The 18,456-nt window shown below is 33.8% G+C and overlaps 3 protein-coding genes across 11 annotated transcripts; 1 reads left to right on the top strand and 2 right to left on the bottom strand.

Moving 5' to 3' along the window:
* The first annotated feature begins 1,320 nt into the window (after positions 1 to 1,320).
* Positions 1,321 to 10,482, top strand: LOC107952087 (serine/threonine-protein kinase 26). 6 transcript variants are annotated; one of them, XM_016887337.2, is made up of 21 exons: positions 1,321 to 1,568; positions 2,015 to 2,251; positions 4,307 to 4,363; positions 4,776 to 4,803; positions 4,891 to 5,013; positions 5,386 to 5,497; positions 5,705 to 5,742; positions 5,848 to 5,901; positions 6,201 to 6,269; positions 6,447 to 6,563; positions 6,686 to 6,754; positions 6,968 to 7,047; positions 7,246 to 7,374; positions 7,449 to 7,695; positions 8,115 to 8,207; positions 8,317 to 8,484; positions 8,896 to 9,026; positions 9,136 to 9,268; positions 9,805 to 9,929; positions 10,023 to 10,196; positions 10,305 to 10,482. In XM_016887337.2, the coding sequence occupies exons 2-21, from the start codon at positions 2,157 to 2,159 to the stop codon at positions 10,342 to 10,344; spliced, it is 2,082 nt and encodes a 693-aa protein (XP_016742826.2). In that variant the 5' UTR covers positions 1,321 to 1,568; positions 2,015 to 2,156; the 3' UTR covers positions 10,345 to 10,482. The 6 variants fall into 6 exon arrangements, with proteins under 6 accessions (XP_016742826.2, XP_016742823.2, XP_016742827.2 ...); XM_016887334.2 differs by having other exon boundaries at positions 7,446 to 7,695; XM_016887338.2 differs by having other exon boundaries at positions 1,349 to 1,568; positions 7,446 to 7,695; positions 9,139 to 9,268.
* A 538-nt stretch (positions 10,483 to 11,020) lies between these two features.
* LOC107952089 (serine/arginine repetitive matrix protein 2) lies at positions 11,021 to 13,929 on the bottom strand. The gene is made up of 3 exons (XM_016887341.2): positions 13,637 to 13,929; positions 11,451 to 13,169; positions 11,021 to 11,354 (listed from the first exon to the last, which is right to left on the bottom strand). The coding sequence occupies exons 1-3, from the start codon at positions 13,685 to 13,687 to the stop codon at positions 11,289 to 11,291; spliced, it is 1,836 nt and encodes a 611-aa protein (XP_016742830.2). The 5' UTR covers positions 13,688 to 13,929; the 3' UTR covers positions 11,021 to 11,288.
* A 669-nt stretch (positions 13,930 to 14,598) lies between these two features.
* LOC107952086 (protein yippee-like At5g53940) lies at positions 14,599 to 16,634 on the bottom strand. 4 transcript variants are annotated; one of them, XM_016887330.2, is made up of 5 exons: positions 16,326 to 16,634; positions 15,574 to 15,617; positions 15,232 to 15,355; positions 15,031 to 15,086; positions 14,599 to 14,965 (listed from the first exon to the last, which is right to left on the bottom strand). In XM_016887330.2, the coding sequence occupies exons 1-5, from the start codon at positions 16,419 to 16,421 to the stop codon at positions 14,854 to 14,856; spliced, it is 432 nt and encodes a 143-aa protein (XP_016742819.1). In that variant the 5' UTR covers positions 16,422 to 16,634; the 3' UTR covers positions 14,599 to 14,853. The 4 variants fall into 4 exon arrangements, with proteins under 4 accessions (XP_016742819.1, XP_016742820.1, XP_016742822.1 ...); XM_016887331.2 differs by having other exon boundaries at positions 15,232 to 15,340; XM_016887333.2 differs by having other exon boundaries at positions 14,599 to 14,938; positions 15,232 to 15,340.
* Positions 16,635 to 18,456: the final 1,822 nt, after the last annotated feature.

Raw genomic sequence — 18,456 nt, 5'->3', positions numbered from 1 at the left:
TTATTAGTGAATAAGATTACTTAGAAATCTAAAGAAATGTTAATAATAATTTAAGGATGATTATGTAATTTTCTATAAAAGAATTTATCAAGTAATCAACTTATTTATTTTATAACCTAATCGTAAATTAAGACAACATCTATAATTAGGTAAAAGGTACTTAGAAAATTTGTTATTGAGAAATGGGACATCCTCTTTCTCTGTGGGTAAAAATAAAAAATTTAAAAATTAATTATGGTTTCTTTTAAATTGTATGATAGATAAATCTATTTCCTTCATTGGAATTTTTTATGTTTTAATTAGTTTTTTAAAGAATATTTGTTAGTTTTAAGGATAAATATGTAGGTTTTTTTTAAAGAAAATTTTTAGGTAAGAAGTGAATGTGATTGTTGAAAATAATTGATAACAAGTCAAGTTTTTTTTTTTAAATAATACTAAAAAAATAAAATACGAAAATGGTATGAGAAATAGATTAAATATGAAAAATGAGGACTTTGGATATCACTTCAGACATTGGCCGATGAACTTGTTTTTCCTTTCAAAGAAATAGGACTGACAAGAACAAAAAATCTAAAAAACTGAAAAAAATATTTTTTTTATGTTATGCATGACAAATTGGCGGCATAAATAAATTTTGTAAAAAAGTTCAATAGGAAAAAAAACAGGGTTGAAAGTGTGGTTTCAACACTAAATAATTAATGCTTCATTTTTTCAATGGTCAATTGCAACTCCACAGCACATTCTTAAAATCTCACTCACCTCACTTTTCGCAAAACCATTTCTACTTCCAAGTTTTTAATGCTTATTTCCAGTTTTTTGTATTTAATTATATTAGCGGCACTAATTAAAAAAATAAAATTTTCACTTTTTCAACTTTTTTTTCTTGTTAGATTTTTTTAAAAAGTTCGTCGGTGTTATCAATGTGTTAGGCGACATCTAAAGTTATTGTAAAAAACACTTAATTTTCGTATTTAATCTGTTTCCATATTATTTTTGTATTTAATTATTTTCTAAAAATACCCCAAATTTATTTAAATTTGTTTTTAAGAAAAAAGTAAAATACTTAAATAATCCTATTAATTTATCACTTTTTGTTTTTTAAGAATAAAAAACTAGTATTTAAAATATTAATTAATACTGATTTCACAATTGATACTGGACAAATCTCTACCCATCCCCATAAAAATGAATTATGGCAGGACCAAGTTAAGTCATTGGGCATTGTTGAGCCACGTCAATGATATAAGTGGGCCGTCCTGTCTCGGCCCAGTTCAGTGTAAAAGACATATTAAGAACAAATAAAAGCAGACAAAAAGATACGGGCTCATTTCATAGTATACAAACAAAACAAAAGGCAGCGTTTTAATTCATCCTCGATTTTTACCCGTAATACCAAGGAAGGAAAAATACGAAACAGAGAATTTCCATTAACAAACAAATTTTATTTATATTATTTTTATTTTTCGATTTATGTCATAGCTTTGAAAATTCTTCTGTGTCTCTTGACGATTACAGAGAGTGACAAACATCGAAAGAACGAAAGAGAAACATCTGCCATAACCCAACAGGTAAAAATCAAAACGAAACAATAATTTTTTTGAAAGATCTTTTTTGTAAGACACGTAGGGGTGTTGTGATTTCACTATCGAGAGTGTTTGTGAAATTTGTAATGGGTAGTTGTTAAATTTGTTTGTAAGAATTCTTCTCGTTTTTGTTCGGCTGTCACTTCAACATATCCATTCTATCACCTAACAGGAAAGGAAATTTTATTGTTATGTGTTTTTCGGGGGGTTTTTATGTTTTGCTTTCATTGTAAGAGCTAATGGGCATTCTCTGATTTCAAAAGTTTTTTTTGGGGGTAAAATAGGGGTTATTTTAATTGGGTTTTTAGATCTTAAAATGTGGGATTTACTTTGGTTATGCTTTGTTTTTTTTTGTTTTTTGTTTTGTTATTTATAGTTGTGTTTTTTATTTGAGGATATTAATAGGATTGCTTCTAAATTTCATGTTCCAGGGATTGGGTTTTTGAGGCTGGTTTTGGGAATTAGGAAGTGGGCATCAAGTTCTCACTGAAGCATGCGTGGAATGTGAATGTTTGAGAGGGTTGGATTTGGGGTGCATTTGCTCTTTGGTGTCCAAAGGGTTTGTATGCAGAAATGGCTGATATAGCAGGTCTACCAGAAGCAGCAGGGTCTAGGTTTAGTCAGTCGGAGTTGATTGGCAGAGGATCCTTTGGCGATGTCTACAAAGCGTATGTCTATTGTTTTTCCATTTCATTCTTCATTACACCGCTTGAGTGCATTGAATTGTTTATTTACATTTTTGTCACAAGGAAAGAACTGAAAGTGAATGTGACAGTGTGACTTGTGATTGTATGTATTATGCTGCACGTTGTAGGATTTTGTTAGTTACTGGTGTTTGATAGGAGTAGATTAGTGGATTAGTCATAATTGATACTGATGCTATTGTCGAATTGAAATATTTTAGAGTCCAAGTTAAAATACTTCATGCCCTTGAGAGCTGAATTTCTTTTTAATATTTAAATATAGAAAAAGAAATTCTTCCTGTGGGTGAAGGAAAAAGGAGCTTCAAAGGTTGCCGGGTATTGATCGACTAAGTCATATTAACTTTAAATTGTGCACTTTAATTTGGAGTTTATGGAGACATCTGAGAACTGTGTGAGCATTATAATAACTTTTTTTTATCTTTTTTTTTTCATTAATAGTGATTTGATTCTGCAAAGTTTGACCTGTTAGATAATCCTGAGATAGTTACATCTATGGTAGGTCTTACTGAATTTTAGTTATGTTTTGATTTAAACCAGTGCAAAATGTCTACATTTACTTCTCCCTCCAAAACGGGAGGGGGGGGGGGAAGGACAGAGAATAAAATAAGAGTAAGTTTTTGTCATGTGATGGAATCATTGAAGTTAATAGTTAAGGATTAAATGGTTGTGGTCCCTCTGATCCTGTTTCTTAAAAAGGCAGAAAAGAATAAATTTAACTGATAATCTATAACTGAAATGAAACCCATCCTTTACTAACCTATATATATGATCTCAAGATTGAAAAATACATTTTAACTTATCATAGATGCTATGTTTTGATTTAGAATTCTTGTTTATCATGTAAAGAAGTTGACTGAAATTGTAATAGCAAAAATTGGAATTTTTTTTATTGTTGTCTATGTTTTACTCGTGAATTGTGATTGCAATGGTTTACCTTCCTTTGGTGTAAAATCTACTTGGCCAATTGGAATGTTCAATGATTTATTTAGCCCTTGTACGCAGCAACATTACTTCTTACTAATGCACAGTAAAGAGAAGTTTGAAGACTTGGAATTTTATAGGAATTTATTATGGAAGTTTTATTTAATTTCTAGGTTTTCTTAGGGTTACATGTGTTTTCTGTTTATCTCACGTTTTATGGTGTAGCTTATAAGTACTTCTATTATTTCTGATTTTTGGTAGCTTTGGATCAAGAAATTATTGAAATTTGGAGTTTTGAACTTGAAATTTCCTAACCCTTGGTTCTCTCTGGTTTCTCCTTTTTCTCTTCAAATTTCATTTGTTCTATTACCCTTTTCTACCAAATTTCTCTTTGACCTTTTTATTCTCTCTCTATTTTGCTTAGCCTGGATGCAGCACTTTTAAGTGGTAAATAAATACTTACATTTTGAGTTATTAAGGTGTGCATGCATAGTTTGACAATCTTTTTGTGAAATTCAGCAAAAATATACATTAGCCTAATTTTTCTTGGTCTATTTTGTATATTATTGTCTTTTTATAGGTAGTGACATCTTTTTATTCCTTTAGTAGTTGTTTGACTTCTTGTATCCTTTTAGAGGCGGAATAGATGTGCATACGAGTGAAAAATGCAAACTTGTTCTTTTTGAGTTTACTAGATTAGACTGATATTTTCGAAAATGGGTACTGCTGGACGGGTAATCTCTTTAATTGGACCCCCACTTTTTAACTTACCCTCTTATTTATTTATTTTATCTTTTTAATTGTTAACATGTAAAAGGAGTCTAAATTACCTGGGAACACTTTATGAAAATGGCTGTATATTAGTTATTTTAATCATGTAATATTTCAATACTTGTTTATTGATAATTGGTATAGACCAAAATTGATTCTTTTAGAACGAGTTCATCTTATTTGACTGTATGACTGCTAATTGTACTGCACCACATCTATATGCCCATTTCTTACCTGTAATCATGTTGCATATGCTGTGGCTTTTTAAATCGTGAATCATGATTAATGAAAATGAGATGGATAGCTGATGCCTTTCCTGATTTGCAGGTTTGACAAGGAACTGAACAAGGAAGTTGCTATTAAAGTTATTGATTTAGAAGAATCGTAAGTAGATACCTTTGTTATATTTTCCTTGATTTATTCCTCATTAAAGTGTCTCGTAGCAGGTGCTTGCTATGAGCAACAAAGTCTTGTATATGATATTCACTTGTTAAGGATTAACTTGCTCATTTGTTCCTCATCTTCCTCTCGTTTTCTATGTATGTGCGTGGGGTTTTATGGTGACAAAACCACCCTTGCTTTATAAATAAATTAATTGCACCATTAGTCTGTGCATTATCAGCAAAGCAAATTTTATTCCCTTTATCAACTTCGTCCCTCAATGTGCTTAGTCAGCAACTTGCATGTGCCTTTATGCAGGATCAAGTAGATGGGGCAAGTAACAATTTCTTCCATAGTGTTTTTCCTTTTTCTATTTATCTGTTTCTTATGCTTGCCTTTGTTTTGTACTCTGCAGTGAGGATGAAATCGAGGATATTCAAAAGGTATTACCTCACTTTCTTGTATGCTAGTATCCTTAGTCTTCAATGAGTTCATTACCAGGTTTTTCATATGTTTCCTTTTTGTTCCAGGAAATTTCTGTTTTGTCACAATGCCGTTGTCCATACATCACAGAGTACTATGGTTCCTATCTTCACCAAACTAAACTATGGATAATAATGGAATACATGGCTGGTGGTTCAGTTGCTGACCTAGTAGGTTACTTCCGTTACTTTCTTCTAGTTCCAGATTGCTAAATGTCAAATAAAGTATGTTTGCAAAATATTGAAGGCATTTCTGCCATCTTTTTTGTACTAGTGCTTTTAGCTCCAATTTCAAGCCATGTTCATGTAGACCTTTGTGGTCACCCCCCCCCCCCGGGTTCTAGTGTCAGTACACAATCTCTGGTTTGAAAACCTTGGGGTGCCAACTGCCCATTTTGTTGTATCATGCCGGTTGCATATGAAATAGTCTTTGTCTGCTTATATTTGTCTCAGCAAACTTGTTTATCATCTGATCTGATGCACTATTGCTCCTGGACAACATTTAGTTTTTCTGGAAAGCTAACGGAGATTCTTTATCTACAGCTCCAATCTGGCCCTCCATTAGATGAAATGTCAATTGCATGTATTTCACGAGATTTGCTGCATGCAATTGAATATTTACATAATGAAGGAAAGATTCATAGAGATATCAAAGGTTGTTTTCTTCCCTCTCTTGATCCATTTATAATTTATAAATACAGTTGTCATTTAAATAGAAGAAAAATTCTACATTTGGTTTTGGACTTGAAGAGGTTTCTTCAGATTATGTTTCATTTGTTTTTAGCCTTCATTTAATTTCTTTATATGTTTGGTTTTATTGAGTTATTCTTTGTTCCTCAACATTTTGCTATCACTTTTGCAGCGGCAAACATTTTATTGACTGAGAATGGTGATGTTAAGGTACTTTCCTTCCTCTCAAATTGGCTTACGTCAATGAGTATATGCATAAAATGTGTGGAGGTCTGTGTTTTGCTGTTGGAAGTTAAATTTATGCCCCTGTAACAGGTTGCAGATTTTGGTGTTTCAGCACAACTAACAAGGACGATATCACGGAGGAAGGTACTTTATTTTTTTGGTTAAGATACGCCATTTTCCCTATAAGCATGAATTTCCTTCCAGGCTTTGACTGTTGCATTCTTTTTACTGTTAATTTTTTGTCCATATTTGTTTCTTTTATAGAAAAGCAAAGTGGAAAAGTCTTTGATAAGTTATAATTCTTTTCTATTCTCCTAGTATATTCTCTTTATTCGCTAAATTAGTCAGCATTCCATTTAACCCACAGTTCATTATCTTTCTGATGACTGAATGGTGTCATTGTCATATGATCGTCAATGAACTAATATGGTTGACAATGTTAGACTTTTGTAGGAACGCCATTCTGGATGGCACCGGAAGTGATTCAGAATTCAGAAGGATACAACGAGAAGGTACTTCGAAAAGCTGTGTTTTGGAGTTTTTTCCCAAGTTTTCTGGCATATTTTTCTGCTTTTACCTGCCATCCATCTGCACATTCTCTTGCTTACTTGCACACAGCCTGCAATATCTGTCTGCTAGCCCTTGTTGAGTAATGAGCATTCTGTCACTGGGACTCTTTGCTGATACAGGCTGATATATGGTCTTTGGGCATAACGGTAATTGAAATGGCTAAAGGAGAACCTCCACTGTCAGACCTGCACCCTATGAGAGTTCTTTTTATAATACCTCGAGAAAATCCACCTCAGGTAATGTCAATAGTTTTTTGTTATATTTATGAAGTTTATAATTATTTATTCCATGTTTCTCATTCTTGATGGAATTCTTGTGCTTCTCTGTTTAAATATATTCAAAAATTTCTATCCTGCAGTTGGATGAGCATTTTTCACGCCCTATGAAAGAATTTGTTTCCTTATGTTTAAAGAAAGTGCCTGCTGAGGTATGGAGTTATGCTTGTGAATGTTTATTTGTTTAGCTTTTCTAGTTTACCCTGAACTCTGTAAACTTCCAATTAAAGTGCAATGTTATCGACGATGTATTAGTTTTCAAAACTATTCTGAAGGGTATAAGATGAGCGACCTTGGCTTGATTGTCTTTACTTTTTCTGATGCTGTAAAGTGCCTTGTGCTTTTCTTTACTCTGTTTATTTCAGAGGCCTAGTGCCAGAGAACTTCTCAAGCATCGCTTTATCAGGAATGCTAGGAAGAGTCAGAAGCTTCTTGAGAGAATTAGGTGCCCACCTCGTACTCAGTGTTTAATAATCTACATGTTGGAACTTGTATCTGACAGTTTGAGGCGTCAATGCACCCTTGAAACTAAATTATGCATATGGTTTTAGTTATGTTTCTGAAATACCATGACAAGGGGATGTTAAGTTCAAGTACATTCTTCCATTGGCTATTGTAGCTAAGATGCTTTTTGTGTTTTTAGAGAGCGCCCAAAGTACCAATTAAAGGAAGATGCAGAAACCCCCAGAACTGGCCCCAAAGCTGTAGGAGAGTCAACTGACACTGTGAAGGTGAAAAGAGATATAAGAGGTGAAGAAACTGTTCGAGCTAGGTGGGTTAATCTTGTTAACCAGAAGTACTCTCTTGATTTTGATGGGATTTTTGCTGACTTGTTCTTATCAGCAGTAATCAGGGAAAAACATTTAAAAATGCTGGATGGGACTTCAGCATTGGTGGACCAAACAGTACGGGTACTGTCCGAAGTGCTGTGCGACCACCACAGGTTAGAGAAAGGAAAGTAGAAGTTGCTAATAATCAAGCTATACCAAGAACTCAAGAGAGTGGTAATGCGCCTGATGAATTCCCAGAAAATTCCTCTGGAAAAGCCACTAGAGATTCATACTACAATAAAAATCAAGATAATAACTATGATGTAAGATTCTCTCTCTCTCTCTCTCTCTCTCTCTCTCTCTCATACAAATAGGGTGGAAACAGAACTTGAAGCAATGGCAAAATTATTCTGCAGCATGGCTTTTGGCATCAAAACCTAATCCAATGGGATGATCTATATGCGCTTCAAAGACTTGTTTTTCTGAAATTAACAGAGTCAAATTAAGCGTATGGCTAAATTCACTTGCAATTTAATAACGTGTATACTTTTCTGAGAACTCTTTTTCTGTATGTTGGTGATGGGGTCTAGAAATTAAATTTTCTTGGCTGGATTCACCAATCATTTCTGTTAAGCTAGAGCCAGTTTTATATAATCTGTTGTTTGTATGCCTCTTTACCCTTAACTATATGTTCCTTTTACTCTCAGATCTTGTCATATTGTTTTTGTTGCTTTATTCTCAGGATGAAATGTCTGTCAGTGGGTCAGGAACAGTTGTCATAAGGTCTCCTAGAGGATCTCAATCATCTGCATTGTTAAATGACCCAAGCTCTCTTGTAAGCTTCCTTCACTTCTTTCACAGTATCTACGCAAAACTTTTAAGTAAATAAAGTCTCTGTTCCCATGCCAGCCATTGATTTTATTAGATTTCAATGTGCTGTGTAGTCTAGCAGCACATATGCTTCTACTGAAGATGCTTCTACCTTTGGAACCGTTGTTATGCGTGGCCAACACGATGAATCTGATTCTCCTCGAACTCCAAGATCCAGGCTAGGATTTCAAGAGAGAACTTCAAGTGCATCAGTTGAAGATAGTGCATCAAATCTGGCAGAGGTTGTTTTTGTTTTTCATCTTTCTTGATCGGTTTTTTCATGTTGTAAACCATTTTAGGTACTTCTTATTTGGTTGTGAATCTCTATCAAAGGGCTGTAGAGTGCATGTTTCATTGATTATATTGATATGTTTTGTGATATTTGTATTACTTGTTCTGACTTTTTACTATCATATACGTCTAACAAACTTTTTTGATAATTTTATGTTTTTCTTGTTCTAGATTCTGCCTACAATCAAATATATAATTGTCTAGCTGGAATTTTCCTAAAACCTTTTATTGTATATCATATTTTTAATTGGATACCCAAATTCATCCTGTAGAAATATGAATTCGCCATGGAACTTGAATTATAGATTCAGTGTATGATCGTGGCCTCTGTTGAAAAACTCATCTTCTAAATGTCAATTCAGGCGAAAGCTGCAATTCAGGCAGGGTTGAGGAAAGGAAATGCAAGGGATAGGTCTGGACTGAGCAAGATCAATACCCCTGGGCAGGAAAATAGAAGAAGAGATCAAGTGAGCAACAGTTCTGATTCTTCCAGGTAAGCCTGATAAAGAGCTAACTTTCAATGTTTTCAATGTTGAGAATTTTATATGGCTTCAGTTATGATTTGGTTGTGTTACTATCTCCAAGTATTATTTTTTTTCCAGAAGTTCTCGTGACTATTTTGATGCACAAAGATTCTTTCCACGATCACGTCAACCAAGTGATGATGAAGAAAATGCCAAGATAATATCATCATCTGTGTCACTATCCATGTTGCTTATCCCTTCCCTAAAAGAGGTGCGTGCTACTTGATGTTTATTTTGCATTTCCCTGCCAGTTAGTGCGACAGAAGTAACTTTGAAATATTCTTCATATTTTAGCATCTTTACCTTAGAGGCTGTATCAAGATGCTTTTAATGATACAGATTTGTCTATGTTGAGTAAGCAGTACATATGATGGGTGATTCATATATTGATGAGAGGGGAGTGAAACAATACCCCGTACAACTTCAATGAGTAGATAATAAATAAAAATATTTTTCGAAAGGTAGAATATGGAATAATCCGGATAGGTTATTGAAAATGGTTTTGACTAGTAGATCTACAGTTGTTTTGAAGTAGAGGAGCAACTTAAAACGCTTTAAAATCTGGAGGAAGCCGGAAAATTTCTAAGCTGTGTCCTAGATAGAGTGGACTTGGCAAAACTATGCATATTTCTAAGCTTGATTGTGTGCATTTATGCTTTTACTCGATCCCATCATCCGAACATGGTTGCATTTTGAAGTTACTTGCTGTGATGCTTACTTACATTTCTCTTAACGTGTACAAAATAGGTCATTCCTGATGATTCGGAAGTATCAGTTGTACGTGCAGTTACTAATTCCCTCACGAAAATGGAGGGTGCAAAGCCTGGATCTTGTGAAGCTCTTGTTCGCAGGTTGCTCGAGCGACTGGCAAGGTTAAAAATTTCTTATCTCACGGTATCATCCCTTTTGTATAACTGGTCTTGGTCCTTTAACTTGAAGCCTAAAACAGAGGTAAACTTTTGCAGCTCAAGGGAATCGTCTATGAAAGATATGCAGGAACTAGCAGTCCGCTTGTTCAATAAGGGCAAGACAACTTCTGAAGATACACAAACTCCAAACATGGAAATCGACAGTAGAAGAAAACAGCAACTTAATTCAAATTCCAACTTGAGCCCTCTCGCGAGATTTCTACTTTCCAGGTTGGTTAAAAAATATTGCTCCCTTAACAAAATGATCCTTGTTTTAGGAGATTAAATCCAACTCACACTCTGCTATTTTAATGGCACAAAACTGTTCATATAATGCAGGTGGCAAAGCCAAACATCACGCGATCTCAACCCATCATGAAGGAAAAAACCAGAGATGGATTATATCTGTTTTTGTAGTGTGTTTACAGTTCTGCACTTTTTTTGATTTTGATGTACATAACATTGTGAGAAATTATGTATTTTTGCATCCATTATGATTAAATCATCTATTTTTACATTTTTGTTATGGGGACAACATTGATGTATAATTAGATTTTGCAATTATCACGTTACAAGATGTAGTCTCACAAACATTAATCATTCATTAAAAATAATCTCTTTGTATAATCTTTGCACAATGAGTTTTCTTAGAGTTTACACTTTTCCACTGTTCAATTTTCATGAATGAAAAAGCAGGCAATCATTTGCCCTTTATTCAATTATTTCATTGTTTAATTGGATAGTTTGATGTCAATTACCATAATTTTGAATTGAAAACATGCATCCAGAAAGCAGGCACAATGAAGGATTATTCAGGTGGTCCACGAATTTTACATGTTCCTCCAGTTAAGGTCACCGATAAGATTCGTTTAGATACCCAATCTTTTGGCCAATTCTGATGGTTTGTAATTAAACTATCCTGTTATTATTACCAAAAAAGAAAAAAGAATCTCAAATAATTAAATTATTTATATTGTGTTCATGTTTTACTTGTATGATCATATTGTATATAAAACTATCAAGTCCGTGCAGGAAAAAGAAAAAAAAAAAGCAACTATCCCCAGAAAGGTACATCTAATATTTAAGCAAGTGAGCTAAAATATTACAATGACAACGATGCGACCATAACATACTGCCATCAATTACTTCAATTCTTCTAACAAGCTATGGGTGCTGCACTAGAGATGAATCATAAATCATTAGGTCCATTATCATAATTTAGTCTTCTACAACTATCAATAGCATTGCAATAGCAGCCAAAATTGTAGTTAACTGCTGCAGTTCTCGGGTCATCCAAATCAATCCAATAGGTAACAGCGAAGCTCAGCGCTTGAGTTGTCTCCTAGCCAAAGCAGGGGCACGCTTCGGAATATAGACCTGGTAACTCACCTGCAAAAAGGAAAAAATAAAATAAAATAAATTCAACAATATTATGATCGACACTTAAGAGATTGATAAATTGATACTACCGGGTTAAAACCTAACCTGTACCATTTCCCCACCCCGCATTACAGACATTGTCTTTTGTTGAAATTGTGAACCATCCTTGGTCTCATCTTCCAGTTTATCTGAGCTAATGTTTCCAGAAGAAGTTGGCTTATTGCATGTATCGTTAACTTTACTGCCCGGATTGCCACATTCATGGGGGTTCACACTTTGGGAACTACTATCATTCACGCTACTCTCAGTTACCGACTTACCTTGAGAAGATTCTAGTGCAGCAGAATCTTGTTTTTGGGTGCTATAAGTATTAGGTGGCTCCTGTCCTGCTCGCAATTTAACAGATTTTGGCCTATTAGAAACAGAAGCTGCATTCTCCTCGGAGGGTTTTATGGTTTGGGTGGTTTCTAAACCACCCTCATCCACATTACTATCGGTTACCAACTTGGCTTGACAAGGTTCTTGGGTGGCAGCTTCTTGTTTCCACGTAGTGTGAGTGTTAGGTGCTTCAAGACCAGTTTGTGAGATAACCAACTTCGGCTTATTAGTAGGAACAGAAGTGGAAACCACCCGAGCCAATGGGGGAGCAAGATCACTCCCGACGGTCTCGGAATATCTTCCATCACTCATATGTGGAGTGTTCCTATCATTCTTAGGAAGGGTGGATGAGTCTCTTCTAACCGGAGACTGTCTAATCTGTTGGCTCACTTGGCTCGTTATCACCATTCTACCATCATCTGCCTTAGGGGCTTTAATCTGAAACGAGTCAGTGTTTACAGAAGACAGTGTTTTAACATCAGCAGCACTATTATCATTTGGAGTAATTGGAGGATTAATGTTTTTCTGGAGCCGACCACGAAACTTTTTCAAGTTCTCCAGTGCATGCTGTCTTAAAATCAATTCAATATCATCACCAATTAAACCATCAGTTGCATTCGAAACATTAATTTCCTCGATGCTGCTCATTCTGACATTAGAAACTTCTACTTGCTCATCATCTGGAGGCCTTTTCGTCTCAGATATAGCATGGGGATATTGCTGTAACTCCCTCGGATTACAGCCATCATTGCTATCATTGCTCCTACAGGATGGGTAATCATCGTAATCATATACATCTTCTTTAGGCTCATCAGCAATCAATTCTCTGCTGCTTTCATTTTCTCGCTTAACAACAGTAATAACCGATTTCAGCCGCCTCGTGTTGCTCTCTTCCATTACTCTCTCCCCAATTGAATGATCAGATCCTTCATTATATCTACTACAAGAAGAACAACTCCTTGATCGGCCCTTACTCCTTTTGCTTCCTCCTTTAACCTTCTCCGACCTACCATATTTCTCCCTCCTTTCTGATCTGCCCTTTCTCTTCTCATATCCACTCTCGTCGCTGTCACTCGGACAAGTTGAGCAACTCAAGGACCTACTACTACTACTACGAGAACTCATAATCACATCTCTTGTAGACTTTTTCCTCTTACTGGTTCTCTTCCTTGATCCTCCACGTTTCTTTATGCAAGGAGAATTCCCACTACTTTCCCTACCGGAGGACCGCCTTCTAGCTCTCTTCTTTTTACCTTTCATGTCCTTCCTATTACGAGACTGGGACCTTCGACTTTTATAATCATCCTCGGAACTAGAGGATGAAATAGATGCGGTACTTGTCGAATCAGTATCATCTGAATAAGAAACAGAATCATCTTGCCGATGTCGAAGCTTCTTGGACTTGCTTTTCTTGCCCTTAACCTTATTTCTCTTCCTCATTCGCAACTAAAATGAAGAATGCACATACATACATACATTCATACATACATAGGAAAAGAAATTAAGAACCCGTTTTTACCCTAACTTTTCATTTAAACATTAATAAATGCTAACTTTACTTACTAAAACAAGGATTATCTAATAACTAATTAAAATCACCATATTAAGTACAAACTAAACCAAAGTTAAAACTTTTGATTTTATAGGAAGAAAATACCAGAAGTACCCGTCCAAATTTCTCAACTTTCAATTTCCTGGATTAGAAACAGTTCAAAAATTTCCAATCTTTCTAAGGGAAAAAAAACCAAAATACAATGAACCTAAAGATTTCTTTCATGTTCCTACACATCCAAACAATGGGTAAATCTTTAAACCACTAAACTACAAATTGCAGGTCATAATTGACCAAAAATTTAACCCCAAAAAAGGAAATTTGATTCACATTTAAGAAGAGGGAAAGGAAAAGAAATTACCTGAGATGACCTTTTGGAACGTTTTTTCTTCAAAGAAGATGATTTTCCCATCTTTGATTCTTGTTTACTTTCCTTTCTTTCTACCGTTTATCTGCAAGAAAAAAAAACACACACACAAAAAAAAAAGTAGGAAAGAAATGAAAAGAGCAAAGGTTAATTTATGAAAAAATTAAAGGGAAAAACAAAAGAAGAAGAAGAACAGAAAACGCTTTTTTTTTCTTAAAAAATATTATTTTTTGGAAGAGTTCGCCTTTGCCTGGCAACCTTAATAGACGGATAAAAAGTTGGCTCTTGACATGATCAAACCGGCTTGTCGTTTTAAAGGTTCTCATAAACCGTTTTACCTAAAGTAATTCATAAGTAAATGACAAACTTCTCTTTTGTTTTTGTTTTTCATGATTTAATTAATTAAATATAAAATTGTTATCTTTTATAGATTCGTTAGTTTAATAAAATAACTTAATTTCAAAAGCTAAGTAAAAAAAAAAAGTAAAGGCAACCTCACTAAATTAATGCTTAACATTCTTTTTTGTTATTTTGGCTTTTTTTTTTAATTCTTTTCGGATAACTTTTAAATTTTAATTAAATTATTTTTATATTGAAAGAAAAAATTTATTGAATTATTAAAATTCTATTGACATCGATATAAAAATTTACATTAAAAATTTACATAACATATCGCATGTACATAGTTATAGATATGAAAAAAAATTTATGAACATCTTAGAATTTTTTATTTTTTATTAATTTATATATATATTAGAATTTTATGAAGTACAATGCTATTGTCTTTAGAATTTTAAATAATGTAATTTTTAATAATTTTCAAACGTATTTTTCATTTATAGTTAATATTGTATAAAATAGGTTATAGCTCATAAAAAAGAAGAATGAAAAATGGTTTTGAAAACTTAAAATTCCAAACTTTGATTGCAAACATGTGGTTAATAAAGGAAATGGTCTCAACTAAAAAAAGGAACTTCGATAAAGCCTGAATCTTGAGTTATATGCATGCCCAACAGAACATAAGAATGTTTGTACCAGACACATCATGGAACTAACATACAAGTACTTTGTCAGATGGATCAAGTTGCAAACACCAAATCTTCCACGCCAATTTCTTACATTATTTCCTTGCATATATGTATGTACATACATTACACCTGCTGCTACTATATTATATTTCTAGATCTAGCTCAGAAACAGTGGTTTACATCCTACGCGTCTTCGCCATCGCTCATACTAGGACGGGTATCAATGTATACTTCCGACGAGAAGTCAATTTCATCCACGATCCTTCCCCTGTCCGATGCAAAAGAACGGACTAACCTATATGATGTTTCCATTGTTAAGAAGAAATGAAGGAACCAAAAGGCTAAAGAAAAACGTTTTACCTCTCAAGAACAAACTTTCCTTCTTTGTACTTTTGACTCTTCTCATGTGCAGCCTCCTTCAAAGTAAAGATAAAAGTTAGTTAGATTCGATTATGGATACAGTCTTCAGGTGCTAGATTTTCAGTCAATCTTGAATTATCCGAATAAATGTGTGTGTGTGTGTGTGTGTGTGTGTGTGTGTGTTTAAGACAGGGGAATTACGTATTTCCAGCCAACAATCTGTCCACAACAGCAGCAAAATATATCAGCCACAGTATGCATTCCAGATAGCATCACCCTCTCTTCCAAGGCTCCAACTGTTATGTTCACCCTGGAGAATGGAATTCTAAACAATAAACTATTCAAAGCTTCAAATGTCGCGCAGTTACGAGACTTTGAAGATTCATTGCTTTTGTAAAGATCGTGACGATGTAATATGAAAATTTCAGTATTGCACAGCCAAGAGTTAAGGTATGAGATCCGGATAACCAAATGAACATTCCATTAAAGAAAAAGGGAAAAGAAATCAGTCAAGCAATCATCAAAGAAACCATGAGATCTTACGCATTATTGAAGAGGTAGGCTTTCCCCCGGCGACAATGGAAAGACTGAACAAATGGAGAAAATTCGAAAGAAGTTGTTAGCATGGAGTACAACTATGCATTGCATACTGTTAATATCAAAATTTAACGACACATAATTGATACATCAAACTACAGCTAATTGGAAAAGCAAATAAACCTTCAGGTTTAGCAATTTTAAAAACATAAAGGCTCTTAGCTAAGGCATAAAAGATTGCATCAACCCAAGAAATTTCCCAATCTTAAAAGAGGATGAGGCCTTTTGGTGAAACTCTTGTTATGTCCATGAGTTCCACATTTGTGATTATAAATCAACAGAGACAAATCAAGTTCCTAATTGACAAGTAAATGGAATCCTAACCTTTACTGAAATTTCACATTTCCCCCAATTCCCCAAAATCCTAAACTGTGAGGTTCTCCTATTTAATCTTCCCTTAAATGCCAACTACATTTGCACAAAACACACATATTCATTTCACAAACTATCATCAACAACCCATCATAAAACCAATAGTACTGTTATTGATCATGTTTCTAGTGTTACCTAGCTAAAGACAACAGGATCCAAACATCAAAAGTTGTCAACTTTAAGCTTTCTTTCATCAATAATAACTAAAAGAACCAACTTTTACTACCAAAACATCATTTTTAGATGATAACTGCAAAACAAATGGCTCAGAAATGAAAAACCCAGAAACACAAAGGAGATAAAGAGAAGAAAATGAAAGTTGGTACCCTGGAAACAAGATCATCAGGGAGAGCCAAGTGAGTTCTACAAAACTTGCATCTATAAGACCTTCCATCAAGCTCAACCACAAATATCCTTCCCATTTTTCCTCTTTATATATATATATTTTCTTTTCTTTTTTCTTTTTGTTCTTTACACTGCTATGGCAAAATCTTGGATTCTAGTTTCTACGATGGAGAAAAGGAGTAAAAAGAAATTTTGGAGGTGTGGGGATTAGATGACATAGTAGGGGTGGTGATGATAAAATTATAAAAGGAGATTTTTGGTGGTGATAATGATTGTGGGAGTTTTGAGGTAAAGCCCATGAAAGGGTTCAACTGTGGTTAAGTACTTAAGTTGAATTGGGCTTTTGTCAATCAAGCTTAATTCTAGATCCATGACTAAGAATCAAACAAAAAGGGTAATAAGTCCATCTCTAGTAAGAGATTAAATTTTCAAAAACAACTTGCTATAAGTGTAAAATTTTTGGCATTTTTCATTCAAAGTTCTTTTCTTTTATGATTTAGTTTCCCTTTTTTTGGTGAATTTATTTTAATAGAATCTGGGTTGGAAGTTTTGGTGAAAATTTTGATGGTGGAGTTAAATTTTTTTAATTAAAATGTTTTAAAAACTCATATAAATTAATTCGTAATATTAATATTCGATATACTAATATATAATATGACTTAATGTAAAACCAATCATATTATTTTTTTCATTAAAGTTTTTGAGGTCAACATGCAACAAGTTCGAGTGTTGGAGTGGACTTCTTTCTCAAGTATTTGGATCAAGTTCGAATTTTGATGATAGCATTGTTAGGAAGCTTTACTTGAATACCATTCTCGGCACAAAAAAACTAATCTCAGATCGTAAAATAAATGAGAACTCCTACAATTATATTAGAGAATAAGCTTTTATGATGCCAACATATAACTAGTAGTTTTTTTCATAAAAATAAAAGTTAGTTGAGTGCTTTTTTGGTACCATGATAATGCAATATATCAAACACAATATGAACACAAATACAAGATTGACGACAATCACACTAGCTAACGATAATTTTTAGAGAAAAGTGCTATTTTTAATCAATATTCAATAAATTTAATATTAAAAAATAACCGATCCTAATCTTTTTTTAAAGATTTGTATTAATCAATCTTTAAAAACTAATGTTAATAATATTACTCAAAATATTAAAAAACCATCATAATAATAAAACAAAGCCATAATATTATAAAAATTAATCAACAAAGTTCTTTTTAAAAAAAAAAAAGAATACACATTAGTATGTTATCTTTGATTTACTTTAAATTCTAAAGTTAAGGTATAAAATTATAGTATTATGTTCAAGTTTCACAATAATATAATTTATTTTAAAAAAAGTATTTTTTAATCTTCCATAGTATATGTTAAAAGTATAATCGAATTCAAATTTAATTGTAAAATTATTAAAAATTTATTATTTAAAAAGGAATAAATATTACTTTAAAAATATTTTTATTTTTTATATAAATGAGATTTAAATACAAAATATTATAATATTATCTCTCTCAAATTATTTTATTAATAAACCGAAAAACATCAATTCATTCAAAAGTTTTATAGGTCAGACAGCTGGACAGTTGAATAAAGCCGCTGTTATGTGAGGTCAACGGCAGTGACTATTTAGCACTACTCTCGAATCCTGAGCCGCCGGAGCCGAAGTGCCGCCCAACGTGTCGCACAACAGCATCCCCAAACATAGTAAGCCCAGGTCCCCACTACATGGATGTGCCGGCTTAACTGTCACTCACCTTCGGACATGCCACCCCCAGGCCTTTGTTTTAATGTTTTTGTTTTTCCTTAGCCGCCCCTACAGACAACCATAGGGAAGTTCACGCGAAGAGAAACAGGTGGCGAATGATGAATGGGTAAAGGTCGAGTTTTTAACGTTAGAGAGTGTGGAGAATTAAATCAAAGAAAACGCAAAGACTGGGTCCCACCCCAAAAGCGGCCGCCGCGGCTACCACTTTGAAGACTATTTCACGTGCGGACAATAAACCCAACCATTTGATCAAAACACTGCCTAGTGGGATCAGATGTAATGGATGGCTCTGATCACGAGAAGGTATTTTTTATTAGACGCGGCCGAGTCTTATT

Source organism: Gossypium hirsutum, chromosome D01, assembly GCF_007990345.1.
Source record: "Gossypium hirsutum isolate 1008001.06 chromosome D01, Gossypium_hirsutum_v2.1, whole genome shotgun sequence".
Classification (NCBI taxonomy): Eukaryota; Viridiplantae; Streptophyta; class Magnoliopsida; order Malvales; family Malvaceae; genus Gossypium; species Gossypium hirsutum.
Note: the sequence above shows the minus strand (reverse complement) of the source record. Positions and strands in the feature narration are given on the sequence as shown.